The sequence below is a fragment of the Rhynchophorus ferrugineus genome, unplaced genomic scaffold (assembly GCF_030347505.1).
Source record: "Rhynchophorus ferrugineus isolate W39M unplaced genomic scaffold, kcgeb_rfMv2 rfM3, whole genome shotgun sequence".
Classification (NCBI taxonomy): Eukaryota; Metazoa; Arthropoda; class Insecta; order Coleoptera; family Curculionidae; genus Rhynchophorus; species Rhynchophorus ferrugineus.
In genome coordinates, this window is record NW_027472582.1 from 2,292,857 (window position 1) to 2,318,160 (window position 25,304).

The window sequence follows — 25,304 nt, forward strand, 5'->3', positions numbered from 1 at the left end:
TAATATTTTATATTTAAATTGAGAGTCGCTTTTGCCTGTTCGGTATTATTATGGTTGATGGAAGGGATACTAATAGGTTGATGTCAGCTATAATATTAATGGGGGACACCATTTAGATAAAGCATAATTCGTAATTATATATTTTATTCTAGTTGTGTGGGTTTCGTATAACTACAGCATCAAATGAGCATTGTTTTGTCCAAGGCATTAACCATTTTTTAAAAGTTATAATCATTTTCCTAATGTATTTCGACGACCCATCTTTGGCGTGTTTGAAATAATCTCCCCGAAGTCTAACCAACTTATTTTCAAGTTCCCTTAGCGGCATTATCAAATTTCAGGCGAGTGTTAAAAGTTTTAATTGCTTCTTACAGAAACTGTAAAGCAAATTATGTTTCTGAAACGAAAATGTTTTTGTTAAATTGACTTGATATTACTACTAACGCTGCGATGTCCCCTTTTCCCTCGCTGTGTTAAAATATTATTATTGCTTTATAGGTTCATTATTGGGGTTATTGCCTTATTCTAATTAGTTATATGTTCTGAAGCGTGTCAAGTTACTGGATATGATATAGGGCCACTTGAAGATGGTTACTCCAGAAATAATAAGTGGCGGTAAAAATGTACGAATGTTCTCTGTATTAGTTATTATAATATTATTCTTCAATGTTTGTGTTATTTCTTCTCTTTTATTCAAGAGGGTTCATTTAGCTATGTAAAAAAATATTTAATTTTTTTCATTTCACAAAGTGTTTTACTTGTTTTTTAATTTCAGGTTTTTTTTTAATTTGTCAAATAAATAATTGCGAATACAAAGATGAATCGAAAACGGATATTCAGCTAGAATATTAATTTCCATAAAAGCATCAGAAAATTGATAGCGATATTCGGTTTAGCGCCATTTAGAGCTTAATTCTAGGCCGAATTTTTATCGAAGGTAAATGAACTACCAAGACAAGTATTAATAACCATCTGGCGAATCTCGTTAGGGGTCTCTAGTTAATTGTTTGGTTCTGGCCAATAAAAAACGGGAGCAATAACTTGGATAAATGGCTTTTAGGTATTTTTTTTTAATTTAAGCTTTAATGAAATATTTCAGTTTTAAACAAACACATTCAGGAGCAGTAACATATTTGAAGCTTTGATCTTGTCTTAATTTGTCAAATGGATAGATGTGCTCTTTCAAGTATAGAAGAGGTTATGGTGAATGAACGCCGGTACAACGATATTTAATTTTGATAACAATAGTAAAATTAAATATATTATTATTTTTATGCAACCATATTAATTAAATTTGAATTAAATTATTGATATAGTATTGCATAGTTCCCAGCCGAAATTCGGTAAACTTCGGCAGTTTCCGCCTGGCTTTGCAACGTTGCCATTTACAATAGATCGAGAGATCTAATCGATCTTCTAATGCGTAGCGAGATATGAGGAAATTATATTCATGTATTTACTGAAATTTAATTTTAATTTTCAAAGTGGATTCTTCTATACGAAACTGACTAGGCAGAATTGACCCCGGTGAAGGTAAAAGTTCAGAAAAATATGACTTGATTGTCCTGATATGTCCTTTTTGTCAGCATACCTCATCAAAATCACAGATCGTTGATCTTATTGTATTATCGTTTTTAACGGCTCTATTATCTAATATTATAAATCTATATATTATCTAAGAGACATTGAATTATGACTCGATTAGGCATTTTTAGGTATGGCAAGATAATATTGAAAGAACAATTAAATCCTCATTTATTAAGATTGCGATTGCATTTATTAAGATCTATTTTGGTAAAAATGTTACCTCAATTTAAATGTAATTGAGCAATCACTTAATATGAGTGGATTGACGGATGAAAGACATTTAAAACCTTAAGGAAGTACGAAATATTCTCATTATTCGACATTAGTCAACTGACCCAAAAGGGAATGGAATGTGAAATAAAGTTGAATATATGTACGCACACTTGAGGTCATGAAATTGACTTGGGCTTCGTTTTCTCCTTTTTTTCCTTTAAAAATAAAATCTGTTTATAAAAGGTTCCTTATATTATATTTATTATATTACTGAAGACGAAAGTTGTGCCAAAAACGTTAACTTGGGTTTAAATTGTGAATTCAAGATAATTTATTCTATTTATATTATATTCTTCAAATATACGTAACTTCGCGTGTCAGACGTTTTGAGAATTAGACTCTATTTCGGCGAACCATGCAATTTTTTAAAAAATTAATTACATCTTGCATTAGATACACACTAATTCATTACTACTATTCTATATATAATCAGGATCTATTTCTATTTATAAAATTAAAATAAAACTAAAGTACTTAAGCTAAAGTTAAGAATACACTATACAAGTTCGTGTGGTTTGATTCGCTTTAATCTTCTGTTTTCCTGTGGGTTGTCTAGCTTAATTAAATTACAGTCATACTTTTCTTAAATTATGTTATTTAATATTTTAAGGTGAAAACTTGGATCACATTGGTTACGTAGCGATAAATATTGCTAATTAATCGCAGAACTTTGTTTTGACACCTACAACAACCCTATATTTGCACCCCTTAGGTCCAAGTTGATTTGACCAATCTCTTTGATTTTAGGTCAATTCTTCAGTTAGTCTTTAGACTAACCAATGGAGTTGTTTAACTTTGAGTCTAATCTGCTTTGTTTTTTGTCTAACATGATGTTTTCAATTTAACTACCGTCGTATGTCGAGATATTTAGCTGACTCTGCTTGAGGAATCGAGCGTCCGTCAAGAGATATAAATTATGTAAAAATAGATAAGTAGTTTTAACATCAGTCTGCTGAATCTAAAAAAATATATCAATATAATACAGGGTGATCTAGAAATATACTAATATTTGAATGGTAACTGAAGAAAAATACCATTATATTTAAATAACTTACTTCTAATTATTTAGTTGTTGCATTATTAATGATACTAAGCTAATAGAAAGAGAGTTTTGGTAAGAGTTGTTAAGTCAATTGAAAAGTCCCCAGCCTGACAAATAGATGGCGCTACTAGAACTAAATCCATTTTTTTTAGTTAGCACTAACCATCAAAAGATGCCTGTATAAATTTGACAGCTGTCGGATCATCAGTTTGTGAATTATAGCATTTTGAGTGAAGCAACTTTTGTTATTGTGAAAAAAAAGGATAAAAAGGAATTTCGCGTTTTGATAAAGTATTGCTTTTTGAAGGGAAAAAATACAGTTGAAGCAAAAGTTTGGCTTGATACCGATTTTGTGGATACTGCCTCAGGATTCAACATCAAGTCAACAAAACTCTACAAATTAACCATCAAGGATTGGTATGCTAATTTTAGACGTGGTGAAATGAGCACCGAAGACTGTGAATGCAGTGGACGCCCAAAAGAGTTTGCTACCGACGAAAAAATCCACCAAATGATTTTGAATGACCGTAAATTGAAACTGAATGAAATAGCAGACACTCTAAATATATCACACTGAACGTGTACATCATATCATTCACGAATATTTGGGTATGAGAAAGCTCTGTGCAAAGGAAGTGCGGCGCGAGTTCACTTTTGACCAAAAACAACGACGAGTCGATGATTCGGGGCAGTGTTTGAAGATGATCAAGCGTAATAAACCTATTGCATTTTTGCATCGATATGTGACAGTGGATGAAACATGGCTCCATCATTTATCACCGAAGTCCAACAGGAAAACGCAACAGTCGGCTGGCAAGATTATGGCATCTGTATTTTTGGATGAGCATGGAATAATTTTCATTGACTACCTTGAAACAGGAGGGACTATCAACAGCGAGTATTATATAGCGTTATTGGACCGTTTGAAGGACGAAATCGTCGAAAAACGGCCGCATTTGAAGAAAAAGAAAGTGCTGCTTCACTAAGACAATGCACCGTGTCAAAAATTCATGAATTGGGCTTCGAATTGCTTCCTCATCCACCGTATTCTCCAGATCTGCCCCCCAGCGACTATTTCCTGTTCTCAAATCTCAAAAGAATGTTCGCTGGGAGGACATTTTCGTCGAATGAAGAGGTGATCGCCGAAACTGAGGTCTATTTTGAAGCAAAGGACAAATCGTACTACAAAAATGGTATCGAAAATTAAAATCAGCCTGGTTACTGGCGTGACTACGATCATTTTCCTTATCGGATTTTGCACTATTGCCTAAGACAATCACAAACATAAATTTACGACCATGCTCCAGCAGGATTCGAACCCGCGACTATCGCAACAGTAGCTGGACCGTCGTGTTGCCTTGCCACTGCCACCACTGCCCCCAACCAAGCCGGCCATTTATATATTTAGTTGTATAAATTTCCGCAATTCCCCAACATGGTACATTTAAATTCTAATAAATATAAGTTAAAAGCAATCCGTCTTCGAAGACGCATCGTCAAAGGTTCTGGTGTGCGAGACGTTTACGTACTTTTGTCGGGCGACTTTAACGTCATGTCTACCGTAATTTAATTAAACTGCACGGGCGGCCTTATTTGCTCCAGTAAATTAACTTTTAATAATAGCCAACCCTGGAAATCAGTGAATTCGCAAGACTCCATCGAAGAAATTGAGCCCTTAACCTCCTTTCGAAAGGTGAGCGCGAAATATATGGCATTGCCTGACGAAGGTTAGTGGGACAGAATAAAAAATAACCACATTACGTTAACTAAGCGATAAGGTCTGCCTTTTTCCATTGCGGGGGATAGAATAACATTAATAAAAATGTGGGAGAAACAGTGTCAATTTTATTTTTTTCAGGCGTAGAAAAATGCAGGTCATCGCAAAATAAAAAATATTCAAATAGAACATTTTTTTATCACGATGGTGATACTTAAACACTGTGTTGTTTGTTACAGATTCCTTTCGTCTGACCAGACTATTGACAGGGAGCATTCTGCTCCTGTTTCATCTTAAGAGAATCGATTAATGGGTTGAAACTTTGTATTATTTTTATTCAAATTCAATTCATTCAAAATTAGGCAACCAAGGTTTGGTTCCAACAGGTGGGGCAAAAGTCCCGCTACGATTTTGATTGCCTGCCATCTTGCTTATGTGACGTTTAGCTCAGTTTTCCTTTAACCATTATGTTTTGTAGACATCCGTAATTTTATTATTGATAAATATACGCCACAAGAACGAGCAGAAATAGTGACTATAATCATTCCATTATTGGCATCAAAAATATCCTAATCGTCCGGTGCCTCAGAAAACCACAATTTAACTTTTACATGCAAATTTTCGACAGTACGGTACGACAGCAGACAGGCCTCGTTCTGGAAGACAAGAGATGTTTTGTAATACTGAAAATGTGGCTCTGCTGCGCGATAGTTTAAAGCGAATTTTGAAAGAAATTGAAGATTTTTCGTCTAAATTGTTAATGAGCGATGAGGAACATTTTCTTCTCAGTGGCCACGTCAATAAACAGAACAGTCGGTTTTGGGATACACATAATCCTCAATTAATTCATGGAACATCATTGCAACCACTAAAAACCAATGTATGGTGTGATATTCATGCTGGAAACATCATTGGTGCTTATTTCTGAAAATGACCAAGGTGTTGCAGTTATTGTTACCAAGACAAGATTAAAAATTTTCTTGTGGGTTAAATGGAAGAGCAAGGAATAGAGGACATGTGGTTTCAGCAAGATCAGGTCACAGCACACACAGCTCGTTTAACAATTCAATTATTGAATGACGTTTTTCCACGAAGACTAATTTCGCGAACTGGCGATTCACATTATTACTAAGGAACGTAACATGTTACACAACCGTATCAATAGACAATGTTTTTAACAACAAAATCACGCATTTCTTATATTTGGATAGCGTTCCAAGATGGTAAGCATTTTACTTTTATCATTTAGGAAACTAAGTAACTCTAACTCCAATTTTGATGCCTGTGATTGATCACTGTCCTTGTTCGCAATAAAAATAAATTAATCATTTTGTTAGCTAGTGTTACGGTTTCTGTTACTCCCAGGCATTATTTCAAGTTTATTGAAATTTCTCGTTAGGACATGAACTGCAAGATTCAGAATGATTTGACTCTCATTTAAATAAGATGCTCCAAGTTGCAATCCTGCAGCAGATCTAATGCGGTTCCTACAGACAGTAAAGTAGGTAGAAATTTGCCACAGTAATAATTCATTACCTGAATGTAATCTACTTCAATGAGTTCCTTTGAGTACTCTACTATCATTGTAAAGAAAGTATTAATCTTACACCATGTATGACTGTTTAGAAACTAAGGTCTATCACACTTTTCTACCAACTGACTCGTTAACATTTCTGGGGAGGGCAATAAACCTAAATGTGACTTGGACATTCTTACATGGAGGCTTGCTCTAGTAAACATTAATGTAGGAGTTTCACGATATTCAAACGCAGCTCTATTAGCTTAATTATTTTAATGAAGCACATAATTTCTGTGTACATCATGTAGTTGATCTAATATTAATTGGTTCTGGTAAAATAGTTAAAGATCTTGGAAGCTACATGAGGTGAGCTTTTAGAGGGTCCAAATATATTCTCTAATATCGATATAGTAGGAGGACCATCCTGTCGTCTTTACCAGTGCACCAACTAAGCCGGCACATGTATCATTTAAGTGATATATCATTTTAAATTATTTTACTATATTCTTTTAATTTTTTCAATAACATTAATGCCGAGTGAACTGTAGTTTTAGCAGAATGCATTATCCAAGGTCTCGAATTCGATCAAAGGGTTAATTTGTTTTCTATATATAACCGATAATGACAATTTAGCTACCGCAAAACCGCGGAATCAATACGCAAACTATCCTGAGCCAGAACGTTCCATACTTTTATCATTCTTTGCATTATTAAATCGCATCAAAAAGACAATAGAATAATCTTTTTCGAAACCGTTCGAAACTGGAAAACTTCTTCCAAACCGTCAAAATTGCCGAAATCAACTCCATTGTTCGGTTTAAATTAATTAAAACCTCAATTAATATTCATTCGTTTTTTTCATTTCGTTCTTTTAATATCGCGCATAAATTGTCGGTAAGGAAAAGCCAGAAAAATCTGATGATTAGATAATTAATTTTTCTGCAAATAGGCTTTACACAACGGGCGATGGAATCCTCGTTGTTCTTTAGTTCTCTTTGTCTTTTTGGAAAATTAATCTTATTTACGTAAACAGAAATTTATTTCAAAACGAGAACAATATTTTTTTCCCGTTAAAATTCAATGATTTATTAGTATTAAACCAACGAATAGGATAAACTTAAGATAAATTTATTAAACTTAATGGTTTTAATGAAGCTTTAACGTTAGAAATTTCACGTTGTTTTTCGCTTTGATGAAAATATGACATAATATTAATAGAAAGAACAATTTTTATTAATCTCTTCAACACTAAGAACTTCAACAATCTGTCCATGTGCAATAAGTATTTTTTTATGATTTCTGTTATACAATATAAGTATACAAGTAGAAGATCGCTTCAGTTAGTGACCTGTGGTACAAATTTATAATCAAAATCTTATTCTAAGGATTATTTGAACTTTTTATTTAATCTAAAGACTAACTTATCCTAGAGATTATTATATCTCACTCTATGTGTCTATTAATCAGTTCGATTGACGAGTGCATTGGGATGCATTAAGAGTGTTTCAGGGTACTTTGCACTAACACTTTGAAGCACACTCGTTAATTTACAACAAGGAGATATCGCGCTGAATTAGTTTGTTAGAGACGTAATATGGGGCATTGACGATGGCTTGCAACACTTTATTCTGGAACCTCTGAAGGACAGTCGTGCTGTAACCCATAGTTCAATACCATAGGTCCAAATTGGCCCAATTATTGACTTTTACAGCGAAACCTTGTTATCTAAGGATAATTTCAATTTATGCCTTATCAGCCAATAGATTTGGTTTAGTTTAAGCTCAAGCTATTTGCGTTTTGTCTTTACATATTTTTTCTATGTTAACCATCGACCAAAATACATTCCCAGATGTGTAACAGTGTGTGGGAGTTCATAATTATTAAATCTGAATGTCACATGGATAGATATAGATAGTTTTGATACGCCATGTTTTCAACCACAATTCGACTTTGTTTAAATGAAGTTGGAGGTTGAATGTTAGATAATGAAGCATTTATATGATGATTAACATTTAATTAAATATATTATCTTATATATATATATATATATATATATATATATATATATATATATATAGATATATGTATTAATAATGTACAAGTGGACTAAACAGAGTTAAAGTTCTCTATAGTTTAATTTGGTGCAAAATGGTTTGAACATAATAATTTATTTTGTTATTCAAAATGCGAATCAAAATACCTTAAATTTTTTTTTATATTTCATAAATGTTTGAACCAATACTGCTTCTGTCTTGGTTAAATTCCCACAGATACATCACCCCACTCTGCTCAATAACTCAATCCATGTGGTAGATCAATGATCTTGTTAAAATCTTTGTCATGAGATGATGAAGGCTTATTGAGTTCTTTTTCTTTACCATTGCCTTTTTTATCTCAAATTCATGAATGTAGAGTAGAGCAGGAACAGTAAGCTGTCGGAAATTGTCATGAGATGATAGATGATGAAGGCTTATTGAGTTCTTTTTCTTTACTATTGTCTTTTTATCTCAAATTCATGAATGTAGAGTACAGCAGGAACAATAAGCTGTCGGTTATTGGTATACAACAAATAGGAGCGGAAGATATGTATGGTTTGTTGATTCTCATCAAATCATAGGCGCAGCAAAATCGATTGAGAGTTTTTTATTTTTTGATTGTGGTCATACTTGTGATATCTGAACATGATTGGGAACATAAACATATGTGAAGTCCTCATAAGCGTCCTTTTGCTTCATAAGAAAAGAATGCCGATATAGAGTCTTCACAGTAAGCCCCATATTGGGTTTCTCTAAGAAAAACCTCACGTTTTATTGTTGTGCAACTACTGACAGTCACTAGAATTTTTACAGTGTTACTAGTTTTTATTTTTGAACTTTTTTATTATCTTTTATATTGTTATTAAATTTTTCCGAAAGAAAAATTAATATACTAATATTACATTATAGTTTTCTTTTAATGCCATATAATCTATCCTAAATTGCTTGTGCGTTTTTATATCCTGCTAACCTTCGTGGGAGGATAATGTCATATATATTACGGTCACCTTTCGAAAGAAGGTTAAGGGCTCCACTTCTCGGATGCCGTCTAGCGAATTTACCAATTTCCACTGTTCGTTATTATCAGAAGTTAATTTACTGAAGCAAATAAGCCCGCCCCTGCACTTTAACGAAATTATTGCACACATAAAGTTAAACGAAGCACAATTTCAGTTAGCCCACGATACTTCGCAAAGTGTTCTGCTCCGATGTAAGAACGCGTCGGTTGAGGTAATTTAGCTCTATTCTCTACGTGTAGTTTTGTTCTCGTACGTTTTATTTTAAACTTTATTTATGAATATCCAAAAAACATTTAGTATATCTATAGTATCAGGTCAATTGAAAAGTGCCAGGTCTACCATAGTAAAACCCTTTTTTATGCAATTTAGTTTTTTCATTCAACATAATTCCCTTCAAGGGTGATACACTGATTTTAGCGACCCTCCAACTTTTCGACACCATTTTGGTATTACGATTTATCCTTTGCTTCAAAATAGGCCTCAGTTTCGGCGATCACCTCTTCATTCGGCGAAAATTTCTTTCCAACGAGCATTCTTCTGAGATCTGAGAACAGGAAATAGTCGCTGTGGCCAGATCTGGAGAATACGGTGGATGAGGAAGCAATTTGAAGTAAAAATTTCACGGTATAGGCGACCTTGGGGAATGGTTTTGGTTAGTTCAACCAACGGTAGCGCTGCAATCGCAAATTGTGCACAAATTGCAAATTCTGTTTTACATTAATTATTATAGAGTAATAATCTAAAAAGTGATGACAATGCATCCGTGTAGTAAAAACCTACTACATGTCTGTTTATATATTGTTTGTTTACGGAAAATCAAAACCTACTTATGAAGATGTTAGTGGTAATAAAATTCAATTAATCTACCAAGTTGTTCGTATGCTGTCAACGTCTCCATATAAAGAAGTCTTGCAAGAAGGTAATAATTAAGATTACTGGGTAATTAGTAGTAATAAATACTATTTTTAATTGTAGAATATCCCTAAAATATTTGTAATACTTATGTAACACTTTTATCTTTTTAGAAAAATCAGTGTTCAATTATTTTAAACTAGAGCTTTGTATATTTAAATAGTGTTAAATTTGATTGCCTTGTTAAGAAAATATTTGTTACGTTTGTTACGGTACCATCAATTAAAAATTTAATTGCTACTTTTAGGGGATTTATTTCCTTAAAGAAATCTATTTTGTTTACAAATACCTATATTTATTTAAGGAATCTTAACCACGATTGCTTGCAGAATTTTATTGGACCTATTAGAGGTGATCGAGGTCTAAAAAAAATCTTTAAAACGGCTCATCATCACTTCAATTTTTTCACATCATTCTCCTGGACCAAATTGTGAACAAAATGAACATGTTAGATAACTTTTATTCTTTTTTAACGGGAGATCTAGTACCACTAGAGGTTGTTAAATCACCAGTTGAGTGTCTATATTTTCAGTTCCAGAGAATATTGCTCTGAGGAAAAGAAGAGTTCAATATTGTATGTTAGTCTAATTTCAGGCTATTTAACAAAACTTTTGAAAAAAGAGACAACATGCAATATTTGTCTACATTCTATATTATGTAGATACACAGATCAAATACTCTAAAATCTAAATATCTTTAAAGAACACCTAAATTTTTAGTGTTGGAACTGTCCAATCCATAATGATTTTCAAGACCAAATTTTAAAAGTTATTATGAGGTGTGATTGTGTTTTTGGTTTAATGAAGTTAATGCAATATTAACAGGGCAGGATTTAAAGCTTATCTTCAAAATATCAAAAGAAGTTAGAACTCTAATAATAATAATTGATGGCACTAAACAAATACGAGAAGGCGTTATAGAGGAATATTTTTATTTTGCCTAGAATATAGTTCATAATTGTTTTTTATTTACGTTTACATTTGTGTATTTTTGTATAGCATTCTATTATAAATTAATTTTAAAAATTAACCTTCATATCCCCGATGAGTTCGTTACTACTTTAATTGAATGTTAGATATTGAAGCATTTATATGATGATTAATAGACTATTTTTACATCTCCTATCCCTCAACAAACGCGATGTACTTGCTATATTTACTCATTCTTGTGTCTATAAATTATTTTTTTTTTAATATAAACTTTTAATAACGAAGGAAACTTCAATATTCCAAGTCCCAGTAAATTTAGTGGCCCGATACCCTCGCTTTCTGATTTATTGTTTTTATTGATTTTTGTTCCTTGGAGAGTTAAAAAAATACTTTCATAAAAAATTAAGTTTAGATAAATATAATCCATGGTATTTATATTATTATAGAAATACTAGATAAAGTGGCGAATAAAACATTTTAAATAAGTTATATATAATAAGTTTAAATAAGTTAATATATATATATATATATATATATATATATATATATATATATATATATATATATATATATATATATATAATATAAACAAAAAGTAGTTTATATTATACGCAAGTAGTTTTTTTATTAAATAGTATGTATGTATATGTTATGTAGCTTTTTTCGGAGCAGTTACCTTAATTTCATTACCATACACAGGCGCGGTGTAAAACTATAAATAAAACGTCCCGTAGCCGAGATAAGCAAACATTCAGATTTAGTTTAAGTGAAGCTAGAACTTATTAAAGCCCTACAATATCTGACCTCCATAAACTTAAATCTCCGTTCTAGTAAACAGAATGAGAATACGTGTTCCAGTTTCTAAAACGCCGAAGAAGCATTTAAATGGACGCATAATTTTACGGTAAAGTTGTGTTCTAGAAAGATGCATAATTAGATCAGGCATGCAGAAAATACGGTCATAAAAAATTAAGTTTGGGCAATAGTTATAATCTCTATAATCTATATTAATAAACAGTATCTCAAGTTTGAAATTATCGGGGAAATATGAGTGTACATCGTGGAATAAGTGTCTCCAAAATACCCAGAAGCATAATTCCAGATGTTGAACATGGGCGGGGTACTAGCAGCGCCAAGTACACCTATTCCCCAGCAGGATTTAAACCAGCGCCTCTCGCAGCAGTAGGAGGACCGCCCTGTCGCCTTGACCACTACGCCAACAAAGCCGGTTAAGGAGTTTGTAGCATTATATTGAACACTTTATTTTGGAACCTCTGGAGTATATCTATGTTAGATTTGTTAGTAGTACCCCACGGTTCAATGCCAGAGGTTCAAATGGGCCTAAGTATTTGGTTTAGTTTAAGCCCAAGCTGTTTGCGTTTTGTCACTATATGTTTTTCCATGTTAAACGTTGATCAAAATGCATTTCCAGATATTTAACGTTATCTGCTTGCGGGAGTTTATAATTATTTATTTTTACTGAGGGACAAGTTCTTCTACAAAGAGTGAAAGTCACATGGGTAGATTTTGTCTCATTTACTCTAATACGTCGTGTTCTCAACTACAATCCGACTTTTTTAAGATGAAGTTGGAGTTTTCTTGTGGTTAATACTGGATCCTTGTGTGATGATAAAACCGCTGTATCGGTAGCATATGATGCAACAGTGGTGTTTTTTTGAGGTTGGTAGGTCAGCTGTATACAATAGGTATAGCTGTGGACCAAGAACAGTGCCCTGCGGAACATCTGAATACATTGGATGTAAGTCAGTGTATTCGTCACCCTGTTTCACAATAAAATGTCACGAGTAAATAAGAGCCATCGTCGATGCCCCATATTGTGTCCAACAAACTAATTCAGCGCGATATCCCCATAGAACCCATAAGGAATGTGGTTCGAAGTGTTAGCACGAAGTGCTCTGAAAGACTGTTAAGACTTTAGAATAAGTTAGCATAGTATCTGGAATAGGATTTAGATTATAAGTTTGTACAGCAGATCACTTACTGAAGCGATCTTATACATGTCAGTATAGTTATATTGTATAACGGAAATCATATTATAATGCTTATCACCCACGGACAGATTGTTGAAGTTCTAAAGGATTAAAAATTATATTGAACACCATGTCTACGGTTGCTATGTTGGAAAGTCGGTCTGATATTTCTTCGGCCGTCGAGTTGTTGATTTATATTTATTAATTTTTGTTGTCATATATATCTAAAATAGTGTTGGGAACTATCAACTGAAATTGACTAGCGACTGTTTAGTAATTGACTACTCTCTACTATCGCTATTTTCGGTCCGACTGATTTCGTTTCTATTTACTATCGATTGTTTCAGTCGCACTTTTAGTTACTATTTTTGGTTCTACTTGTTTCATTCGACTGATTTTTAACGGCTGGCTCTGTCGTCCTATTATATTGTCTATATTTTTTATAGTATATTATTTAAAAATAGAAATTAACACATTGACATACAATAAAAAATTGTGGGGTATTATTCTATTCCATAGAAAAATTCCATTCCTTTTTACAGATCCACAGAACATTCAAATATAAAAGTAATTCTACTTCGTTTAAAATTAAATTATAAATGAGTGTTATGTATTATTATTACAATAGTATTCAGTAACTATTTTTTCCTTTTCATTTTTAAAGTTCGTTTATATTACCGTTGTAAAATATAAACACATATAAATTTACTGCCCACTGCCCCAAGCAATTATCTCCGTCCTTTTCATTCTCACAATTTATACAGGAAAGGATTGGTACATCTTCGTCTGACATCAAGAATTGAAAAAAAAAACAGTCGAACCGTGAGACGCTAGTTTTTTGGCTATAGACTGTTTCGACTGTTTTCAGTCGATAGTTCCCAACGCTATTGTAAAATAACATTAAACAACTCGATAACTAAGGTCGTACGTACAGTTTATATTTAACATAAGTTAAAGGTGTTTGGGGAAAAGGATTGCCGCTGCATAAAAAGTGTGGTACTTGACAATGTATATTATAATACTATCGTCTCGTTAATACCAGAAACTTACTTCCTATCTATTTTCTATTCATCGTTCTTAACCGTAAGCTTTCACGGGACCTTTGACTATCACAACTGATTGCAAATCTCCAAGTATAACCAGCAATCCTCCCGACAACAGAATATCCTTAGGACATGTTCAAAACCTTTTGCAAATAACATCAGACAGTCGTCGTCGAATAAATGCCATCCGAAAATGGAGAGCAAAAATTGATAAAACGCAAAAAAGGTGGTCCGTCCCGAACTCCTTAATAATAAATTCGAAGTAATAGGAAAGGATTCGTACATTTTCGTCTGATATCACGAATTGAAAAAAAAACCGTCGAACGGTGTATTTGACTGAAAATAGTAATTACTATTTTCAGTCGCTAGTTTTTTGGCTATCGACTGTTTCGACTGTTTTGCAACCATCGACTGTTTCGACTGTTTTTAGTGGACAGTTCCCAACGCTAATGTAAAATAACATTTAACAACTCGATAACCAAGGTCGTACGTACAGTTTATATTTAACATAACTTAAAGGTGTTTTGGGAAAGGGATTGCCGCTGCATAAAAAGTGTGGTACTTGACAATGTATATTATAATACTATCGTCTCGTTAATACTAGAAACTTACTTCCTGTCTCTTTTCTATTCATCGTTCTTAACCGTAAGCTTTCACGGGACCTTTGACTATCACAACTGATTGCAAATCTCCAAGTATAACCAGCAATCCTCCCGACAACAGAATATCCTTAGGACATGTTCAAAACCTTTTACAAATAACATCAGACAGTCGTCGTCGAATAAATGCCATCCGAAAATGGAGAGCAAAAATTGATAAAACGCAAAAAAGTTGGTCCGTCCCGAACTCCTTAATAATAAATTCGAAGTAATAGGAAAGGATTGGTACATTTTCGTCTGATATCACGAATTGGAAAAAAAACCGTCGAACGGTGTATTTGACTGAAAATAGTAATTACTATTTTCAGTCGCTAGTTTTTTGGCTATCGACTGTTTCGACTGTTTTTAGTCGATAGTTCCCAACGCTAATATAAAATAATATTAAACAACTCGATAACCAAGGCCGTACGTACAGTTTATATTTAACATAACTTAAAGGTGTTTTGGGAAAGGGATTGCCGCTGCATAAAAAGTGTGGTACTTGACAATGTATATTATAATACTATCGTCTCGTTAATATTAGAAACTTACTTCCTATCTCTTTTCTATACATTGTTCTTAATCGTTAGCTTTCACGGGACCTTTGACTATCACAACTGATTGCAAATCTCCAAGTATAACCAGCAATCCTCCCGACAACAGAATACCCTTAGGACATGTTCAAAACCTTTTGCAAATAACATCAGACAGTCGTCGTCGAATAAATGCCATGTGAAAATGGAGAGCAAAAATTGATAAAACGCAAAAAAGGTGGCCCGTCCCGAACTCCTTAATAAGAAATTCGGAGCAAGATGTTTGAATATAAATCTGTATTTACCCGCCTAGCGAGCCCTCCGAATCAGGTAAATGTTATTTAGCAAATCGCGTCGGTATCTAAATTTACGAAATAAAGACGTTGCCAGTCGCGAAGATATTTAACTTTGCGGGTAATAGGATGGTAAATTGTATTTCAAAGAGATTTTGCGAATACACGATCCGTTTGAGAGTATATAGCCCCGGGACATTATCCAGATATTTTAGAAAAATCAATGGGAAAAATTTACTGGAAAGGGAACGGATTTATCGATATAATCTACAGAATTTTCATTTTGCTTTTCTCTGTAACTCTCTATCTCGATCTCCGTCTCTCTTTATCGTAATTCGTAATACTAGTCGACTTTTATATAAACAGGGCAGCATCAATATTTTACGTAAAATACTAGGAGAAAAACTACAGGCTATGTTTATTATACGTTTATTTACTATTGAAAAAATTTATAAAAATGTACAGTTTTTGTACGTATTTCCCATTTCTAGTTACGCATTTTGTCCATCTTTCCGGAAGTTTTTTCATGCCGATATCGAAGAATTACTTGGGCAAGTCCTCCTCTACCTCGCCGTCGGTGTGGATTTTTTGACATCTTTCAGTGGTCCAAACATGTGGTAGTCTCAGGGTGATAAATTCGGACTATAGCGGTGGTGTTCCAGTACCTTCCACCCTAATTTCGATATTGTATCGAGCGTGATATGTGCGGTATGAGGGCGCGCGTTTTCGTGGAGAAGAATCGCACTTCGTGCTGGAATACTCCTCCGTTTCGAGCGATAAGCGGGTTTCCCGTGTGTTTTCAGAAGGTTAGAGTAAAATGCAGCATTAATGGTACTTTGGGTGCACAGGAAATCGACGTACAGCACGCCCCGCCAGTCCCAGAACATCGTACACAGAACCTTACCCGCGGACCGGGTTGTCTTCGTTTTGACTGGTGCCTCTTTCTCCTTCTTCCTCCACTCCTTACACAACATATTGCTTTCGAGAGTGCAATAGTGTACCCATGTCTCGTCTGTACTGAAGATTCGCGTTAAAAAACCGTCCTCCTCCGTCTCGTAACGGGTCAGCAAGCGGCGACAAACTTTTAACCGCGTAAATTTTTGCGCGTTCAACAGTATAGGAACCTATCGCGCCGTTATTTTGCGATATTGAAGGTGTTCAGGGATGATAGACTCTACAGTACCAATACTGACGCCGAGTTCAGCCGAAATGTTTCGAACATTCATCCTACGGTCCTCCAAAATGAGTTGTTTTACACGGCGAATGTTCTCTGGTGTGGTGCTGGTTCGCGTTCGACGATCATGCGGCTCATTCTCGACTGTTTCGCGGCCATCCTTGAATGATTTGGCCCATTGAAACATTGCAGCCCTACTTAGACACTCACTACCGAACTGATTTCGCAAACGGAAAAAAATTTCCGTCTTTTAAACGCCTCCCTACTAAAAAACAAATGTTAAGAAGCCACCCTCGTATAATGCAGCATATGGGAGAGGCTACGAAGATAAGGGATTGTATATGTCAAACAAACACCAATTATATCAATTATGTTTTTTTATCTATTACATACTAGTCATTGCAGACCAACCTAATATTAAATCCTTAAAATAATTTCAATTTAAGTATATTTCTATGAGGGCCCATCGGCTCTATCTTATTCTTTTGTGTAATCATATTTATGTATCACTTGTTTTTTTTAATGCACCTTACCACACTACACTACATAAGATTAAATAGTTTGATTCTTATTAGCCCGTGTCTTATTCTAGTGTTATCCAAGGTATCTGACTGTCTCGGTGTAAGCAATCTATCCTATTGTATTTGAGTGGACAATATTTCTCAGGATTTTGTTCTGAAAAACTTGAATTATTTCCCTATAATTCAATATGGTATATCCATATAAGATTCAGTGTTTGTTTGTATAATAATAATTTACTATGTATAGATAATTGTGTTCTTTTCCAAAAAAAAACAATACATTTTCCTATATTTAAACTCCAGTTATTTATTTTTCTTTGGGTCTAATTATTTATATTGTCACTTGACTGTTGTAATGTTCATGTTGTGGCTTCTTCGCTATTGTCTCCGACAGCAATAATCGTAGTATAACCAGCAAATGTAGCCATAGCGATATTTTCCATTTGGTTTATATCACATGTCTAAAGTAGGTAAAAAATTGCCTCCAATACGTTTCCTTGTGGTACATGTTCTTTAGTTTATTTTGTGTAGGATAAGTTTCCTCTTGTTTAGCTCTAAATATCCTGGATATAATGTAAGATTTTAATAGTGTAGTGTGTTGTTCCCAAAACATTTTCTGTAGTTTATAAACAAGGCCGTCATACCACACCTTATCGAAGACTTGTGCTACATCTAATAATATAGCTGAACATACATATTTACCTTGATAGTCTTTTTCAATTTCATCTGTTTTTCTATGCATTTAGTCATTTTTTAACAATAAATTACTACAACCTGGCACAGGTTTATTACCGAATATATATATATATATATATATATATATATATATATATATATATATATATATATATATATAGTATTAGGACAAATAATAAGTTAAATGTCAATATTATCATATATTTTAATACATATAATTTACTCAACATGATATGGAGAGATATAATTGCAACCGATTTTCATTCAATTCTATGAACTCTACCAAAACATCGTCTAAATATTACAAGTCCTTTCCACAATACGGGGATAGAAACCTAGAACATGACACCAGTATATATTAAATAAAATGGTAAAACAACAAGATAATTAATATTACAAAATTAATATTGTTATTATGTTGAGTTCAAGTGCTTATTTGGAGATTCAATTGAGACGGAAATTGACAATGGAAGTTATCTCGGATGTCTTTTGTTTGCCGAATCAGATCAATAATACTTGAAGTGTCTTCAAGATTAATAATAGCCCGAATTTCGTCAATTCTGAGAAAATTTGTCCGCTTTTGGCTATTCCATTTCTAAGTCCGCGTTTCGTTGATAATTCCTAACAGTATGATTGATTTTTGTTTGTTTCGTTCTCTATAAATTAATGTTTTAAAAAGAGGTCAACAGGTCAATTGAAGAGTCCCCGTCCTGACACATAGATGGCGCTAATAGAATTAAATCCATTTATTTTTTGGTTAGCCCCAACCCTCAAAAGACGAGTGCATAAATTTCACATATATCGGTTGGCAAGTTTATGACGTATTTTGGGATGCGCATGGAATAATTTGCATTGACTAACTTGAAAAAGGAAGGACCATCAACAGCGACTATTACATAGTGTTATTGGTCCGTTTGAAGGACGAAATCGCCGACAAATGGCCACATTTGAAGAAAAAGAAAGTGCTGCTTCACCAAGACAATGATTCACCGTGTCACAAGTCAGTGAAAGCGATGGCAAAAACCAAATGAATTGAGCTTCGAATTGCTTCCTGATCCACCGTATTCTCCAGATGTGCCCCCCAGCGACTATTTCCTGTTCTCAGATCTCAAAAGAATGCTCGCTGGGAAGAAATTTTCGCCGAATAAAGAGATGATCGTCAAAACTGAGGCCTATTTTGAAGCAACGGACAAATCTTACTCCAAAAATGGTATCGAAAAGTTGGAGGGTCACTATAATCAGTGTATCAACCTTGAAGGGGATTATGTTGAATAAAAAAAAATCGTTTTGTCAAAAAATGTGTTTTACTATGGCCGGGGACTTTTCAATTGACCTGTTATATTAGAGAATTATGAAAATCTGGTTTTTATTTAAATTTTATTGTCATCAGTGCCGTGAAAAACTACAATCTTAAGTGTTACTTGTACATTTCAGAGATTTTGTTGAAACGTTAATACAAACCTGATATTATAATGTAGAGTACTTTTCTTGTCTAAGTTTATCTCTGACATTACCATTTAGTTTTAGATGCCTTCAAGTGATTTTCGAACTTATCAATCATTATCTATCATTATTTCATAAATTATTTAATTCAAGTTTAATAAATAATGAGCATTTTGACTCAATGATTTTCTACTTTTCTGTTCTTTAGAATGTTTCTTCCGTTATAATATGTTTATAATACTTTTAAAACTTGCGTAAATATGTTTTCCAAAGCACTGCTTGCTCATAGAGAGGAAAATCTTTTCAATTATTGTTATAAAACTTTGTTTATATGCTAAAGAGAAAAAAATGTTTTATAAAGATAACATATTATTGACCATTAAAATTATCTAGCTCGTTGAATTCTTCAATAATATTTCCGGTACATAAATATATATTGTTAGAGGTAAGGCATATATATATATATATATATATATATATATATATATATATATATATATATATATATACATAATAATAATAAATTAATTAAAGTTAATTTCTTAAAATTGGTAGGTTGTGAGGAACTATAATAAGTGTAAACTATATAATGGGCAAAAATATGAAAGTTGGCTCCAAAAAGTATTGTTTTTTAAGTTACAAGTTCTTTTGCTATACATTCTCCAAGATCTAAAAACTAGTCCTTTTATATACAAATGAGAAAGATACTAGTGGGGCCAACTTGGTATTAATGTTACAGAGAAAGCGATGTTACCAAAAATAATGGATTATAAGGTCAAATTAATCAAAAACCTTTATGAGATATATTCATTAGTTAAAACTATAATTAGTCATAATCCATCAGTTACTACTATAGCAACTATAACATTGTTGAGGGTGGTTTTATAAGGTTATGGGCAATAAATTAGACATCGAAGTTTCAAAACATATAGAAAAGAGTGAAAAAAGAGGCTCGATTCTTGGATTACCTCAAAAGTCCGCGAATTTCTTCAAGGTGGAATCCCCATTCTCATAGATGGAGAAGAGTTTCAGCTATTGATCTAAAAGCAGGTTGATCTATAAGGAGATATTCAGTGGTTTTGTACTCTATTAACCATTCGTTGTTCCTTCTGTCATACCAAGCAGTATATAAGACTCATTTCGTCCACGGTTCATTTCTGATTTATAATTTTGTAACTCAATAAAAGACCGTTAAATGTATCTCTAAATATACAAAATTGAGACACCAACATTGTTATCAAGCCGGAGTACTTTTAAGGAGCTGAAGCTCTTATTCTGAACACAAAAGAACATGCATAAATCGAAAAGTAAGAAATAAAAATTATTAGAAACATTTTGGGTTTAAAATTCTCTGGAAAAAGGAATATACAGGATAAAAGCAAATAAGGAAGCGGAAAAATTCAGTAATATATATATTCAGATTTAAAAAAAAACGCAGGCTAAAGTCTTAAGGGCATATTGAAGAAATGGAATCAAATAGATTCACCAGGCAGGTGGTGAAATTCTATGAAGTTCGCAAAGAAGTCCAAGGTTGAAACAATGAAACGGATTGCTGCAAATAAAGAGGAACTGAAAGAAACCAATATAATATAATAAAAATTTAAAGATAGAAGGGATTTCAAATGGAACCTTGCCGACCAGACAGAGAATCCCAGGAAACCTGGAACCAAATGGTTGGATGAATGAAAAATTGTCCATTCTGGGAGAGTGAAAGCAATTTGGGATGAAAGAAGAGAAAAAATATTGAAATGTCTCTTCGTTGTACTTTGCGTAGTCCAGTAGGGCCCAAACGCGCATATAAACGTGAATATAAACTGCTTTTGATTGATCAGGTTGCCAAAACCGGGTACTTGTGTTTATCATTTGTATATACCTGACAAACCTGCAGAACAAGTCGAATCTTACAGGCCACCTTCGCTACTACCTGTAATATCAAAGCTATTTGAGAAACTGATATTTAAACGTGTTAAATATTTGGTAACAATACCAGATTTCCAGTTTGGTTCTCGAAATCACCATTCAACAATCCATCAAGTGCACAGAGTAACTGCGGCTACTGAAGGAGCGTTTGAAGAAAAGAAATACTGCCCCGCAATATTCCTGGATGTCTCACAAGCTTTTGATCTTGTTAGGCATTTGGGATTAATCTGTAAGATGAGCAAATTGTTACCGCGTAACTATTGTCAATTGCTGGAGTCATATTTATTCGGAAGAAAATTTAGAGTATCGCACGAAATGGCGTTCTCAACATTTAAAACAATTTCGGCTGGAGTTCCACAAGGTAGCGTCTTGGGACCTCTCTTGTATCTGCTCTACACTGCTGACATTCCAACAATAAAAGAAACACTTCTTGGAAACTTTGCTGACGACACAGTTATTATGGCAAAAGATATATCTCTGCCTAGGGCAATAGAAAAAGTGCAAGTGGCAGTCAACAAAATCTACAAATGGACAAAAGATTGGAAAATTCAACTTAATAGCTCCAAATCTGTCTACGTTAATTTTGAATTAAGGCGAAATAATAAAAACTTAATTATATCACTCGATGGATGCCCGATTCCTTAAGCAGAATCTGCAAAATACCTTGGAATCCATCTTGACGGTAGATTAAATTGGAAGCATCATGTTAGGCAAAAAGCAAAACACATTAGAACCAATATAAAACAACTATACTGGTTAGTTGGAAGATACTCTCAACTTGATCAAAAATCAAAGAGGTTGATCTATAATACAATTATAAACCCAATTTGGACCTATGGGGTGCAAATATGGGGTTGCACTAAAAATTCAAATCAGTTAGTCATACAGCGCTGTCAAAACAAGGTTCTTGGATTGATAACCAATACCTATCGCTATGTAACCAATGAAGAACTGCAATGACCTGGAAATCAAATGGATTTGCGAACTTGTGCAGGATTTCGCTTTGAAACACGAAAGAAGATTACTAAATCATACTAACGTGGAAGCAATACAACTGCTGGACATCGCACAGGATGTCAGGAGATTGAAACGAACAAAACCATACGAACTTTGATACTGAAAATACTGATGTATTTTCTCGCACTCGTCTTGCTTGTTAATTAATCCAAGTACATAGGAAAAGTAGTAATAAATTAATTGTAAATTAAGATTGTACTAAGCGTATCTAATAAGGATGTTATAAAAACAAAAAAAAATGTATATAGTTCATGTCAAATGGTCTATGCAGATACCTAAAAGGAACTTTAAAAACCTTTCAGGTGAGAAATACTTATATACAAAGTGAGGCACAAGTCCCGCTATCATCGACGCAATTTCCACTGAGTGGCAATAATGGAGCGATTATTTTCAATAAACATTGTCACTATTTCTGCTCGTTCTTGTGGCGTATATTATCCATAATAAAATTTGGACGTCTACACAACATAAAGGTTAAAGCGAAACTGAGTTAAACATCACATAACCAAGATAGCGCGCAATCAAGATGCTAGCGGAACTTTTGCCCCCACTCTATATATTAACATGTAAAAAATGTTAACACAATTTCTCAATATAAAATATTGAATAAAACCAGAAGTAGTTATCTCAGTTTTTATATAAGAAAAACTTATATAATAAATTAGCTTAATCTACTTTTATTTATACCCCTATTCGTTTGTTTTATGTTTAACCAGAAGATATGATCTGAAAAACAACTCTTTATCTATATGAGCTCGAACCGTTATAGAGCCTACTCTGATCTATAAGCTATGTGAGAAAATATACTTACGATTTTCTTGGCTTCGATCACCACATCCTGGGGATTGGACGGGGACAGATACGCCCTACCGCCCTCCGAAATATATTGGACGCCCGGTCCGAGATGAACCATTTTTTTTAAGTCTCCAACACTAAGCTCGGTATTTCCCTCTCGCTCTCTCTCACTTTTATAGTCCTCTCAACGTTTAGTCTTTTATTGGGGTAATCGCACTCGAGGTCTTTGTTGCTGGTTCTCGTCGTTTATCGACAACTATATTACGCTCACGTATTCAAGATTTTTAAAGCACTAGAGACAATGGAGGATAAGAGTTAGTCTAAAAATAGCATCGCAGGATATCTAAACGCGGTTTTTTGGGCGTTACTTTATATAGTTATTTTATGTTCCTATTTCTTGAAACTAAAACAACTACGAAAATAATCTACCTTTAGAATATAGTTTTTTAATACAAATTGTTCTCATCAGTTTGATTGTTTATCTTGCTACTAGGTTATTAATATTAAGATATTGGACGCATTTTAGTTTGTTTTGTGTTGAAACAGAAAATGCGCATTATGAAAAACTAAAAAGTCGTCAAACTAATGTTTATGAAACTTTTAAATTAAAATTATCTTAATAGGTTAATTGAAAAATCCCCGGCCTACCATAGTAAAACACATTTTTTTGGCAAAATTAGTTTTTTTATTCAACATAATTCCTTTCAAGGGTGATACACTAATTATAGCTATCCTCCAACGTTTCGATACCATTTTTGTAGTACGATTTGTCCTTTGCTTCAAAATAGGCCCCAGTTTCGGCGATCACCTCTTCATTCGACGAAAATTGCTTCCCAGCGAGCATTCTTTTAAGATCTGAGAACAGGAAATAATCTCTGGAGGCCAGATCTGAAGAATACGGTGGATGAGGAAGGATTTTGGAACCCAATTCATGGATTTTTGCCATCGTTTTCACTGACTTGTAACAGGGTGCATTGTTACAGTGATTTCGTCCTTCAAACGGCCTAATAACGCTATGTAATCGGCGCTGTTGATGGTCCTTCCTCTTTCAAGGTAGTCGATAAAAATTATTCCATGCGTATCACAAAATTGGTCACTTTGAACAGAGCTTTCTCATACCCAAATATCAGTGAATGATATGATGTACACGTTCAGTTGATATCTTTAGAGTGTCTGCAGTTTCATTCAATTTCAATTGATGGTCAGTCAAAATCATTTTGTGGATTTTAATGTTTTCGTCGGTAACAACCTCTTTTGGGCGTCCACTGCGTTCACCGTCTTCGGTGCTCATTTCACCACGTTTAAACTTAGGATACCAATCCTTGATGGTTGATTTTCCTGGGAGAGTATCCGGAAACTCTAAAACTTTTGCTTCAACTATATTTTTTCATTTCAAATAGCAATAGTTTATCAACACGTGAAATTCGTTTTTATCAATTTTTTTTCACAATAACAAAAGTTGCTTCACTCAAAATGCTATAATTCACAAACTGAGGATCCAACAGATGTGAAATTTATACACGTATTTTTTCAGGGTCAGGGTTAACTAAAATACATATGCATTTAATTCTAGTATCGCCATCTATGTGTCAGGATGGGAACTTTTCAATTGACCTGTTATGGGTGAACCTATTTCTTGTAAAAGTACTAAAATGTCTGAACAAATATATATACAAGGTGGTATACTAGAACCGGTATTCTACTGTATGCCAATGGTGTTCCAAATTTTGAAAATGAAATAATTGCAACTTTTACTGCTGATGTGGATAGAGTGCTAGACTGCGCCGGCAAACCGATGTCAAGAAAGATGAAAATAGCTTAACATCAAACTGAAGAACATATGGAACAAGTTGGAATTTCTTTAAATATTATACTGCTGCGATATAAGATCCTAGATAAACATATTTTAAAACTGGTTCAGTCTTATGGCATTTCACTTTGAGCCTGTACTAGCAAGATCAACATTCGAGTTATCCAGGGTTTATAAAATAAAGTAATAAGGAATATCATTGATGAACTGTGGCACATCCCAAACAAGGACATCAATCCATACCTTAACATTGATATTGTTAACCAAACCAGAGTCAAATTTTCTAATAACCACGAACTACGTTACTCCACCATATGAATGTCGAGGCTATCCAGCTCCTGAATATTACAAACCTAGTAAGAAGACTCTAGGGGATGAAGCTTCATGAGATACTGA

The 25,304-nt window shown here is 33.7% G+C and overlaps 1 protein-coding gene across 6 annotated transcripts in view; it reads right to left on the reverse strand.

Annotated features, from left to right (window-relative positions):
• Syt7 (Synaptotagmin 7) overlaps positions 1 to 25,304 on the reverse strand; it is an 870,553-nt gene that overhangs the window by 543,832 nt on the left and 301,417 nt on the right. For 2 of the 6 annotated variants that reach the window (XM_076398163.1, XM_076398162.1), the window contains exon 1: positions 23,115 to 23,285. The exons of the other annotated variants lie outside the window; for them this stretch is intronic. In XM_076398163.1, the coding sequence (XP_076254278.1) occupies positions 23,115 to 23,216 (102 nt within the window). In that variant the 5' untranslated portion in view covers positions 23,217 to 23,285. Of the gene's footprint in view, positions 1 to 23,114; positions 23,286 to 25,304 lie in introns of those variants that run through there. 6 annotated transcript variants of the gene reach the window in all.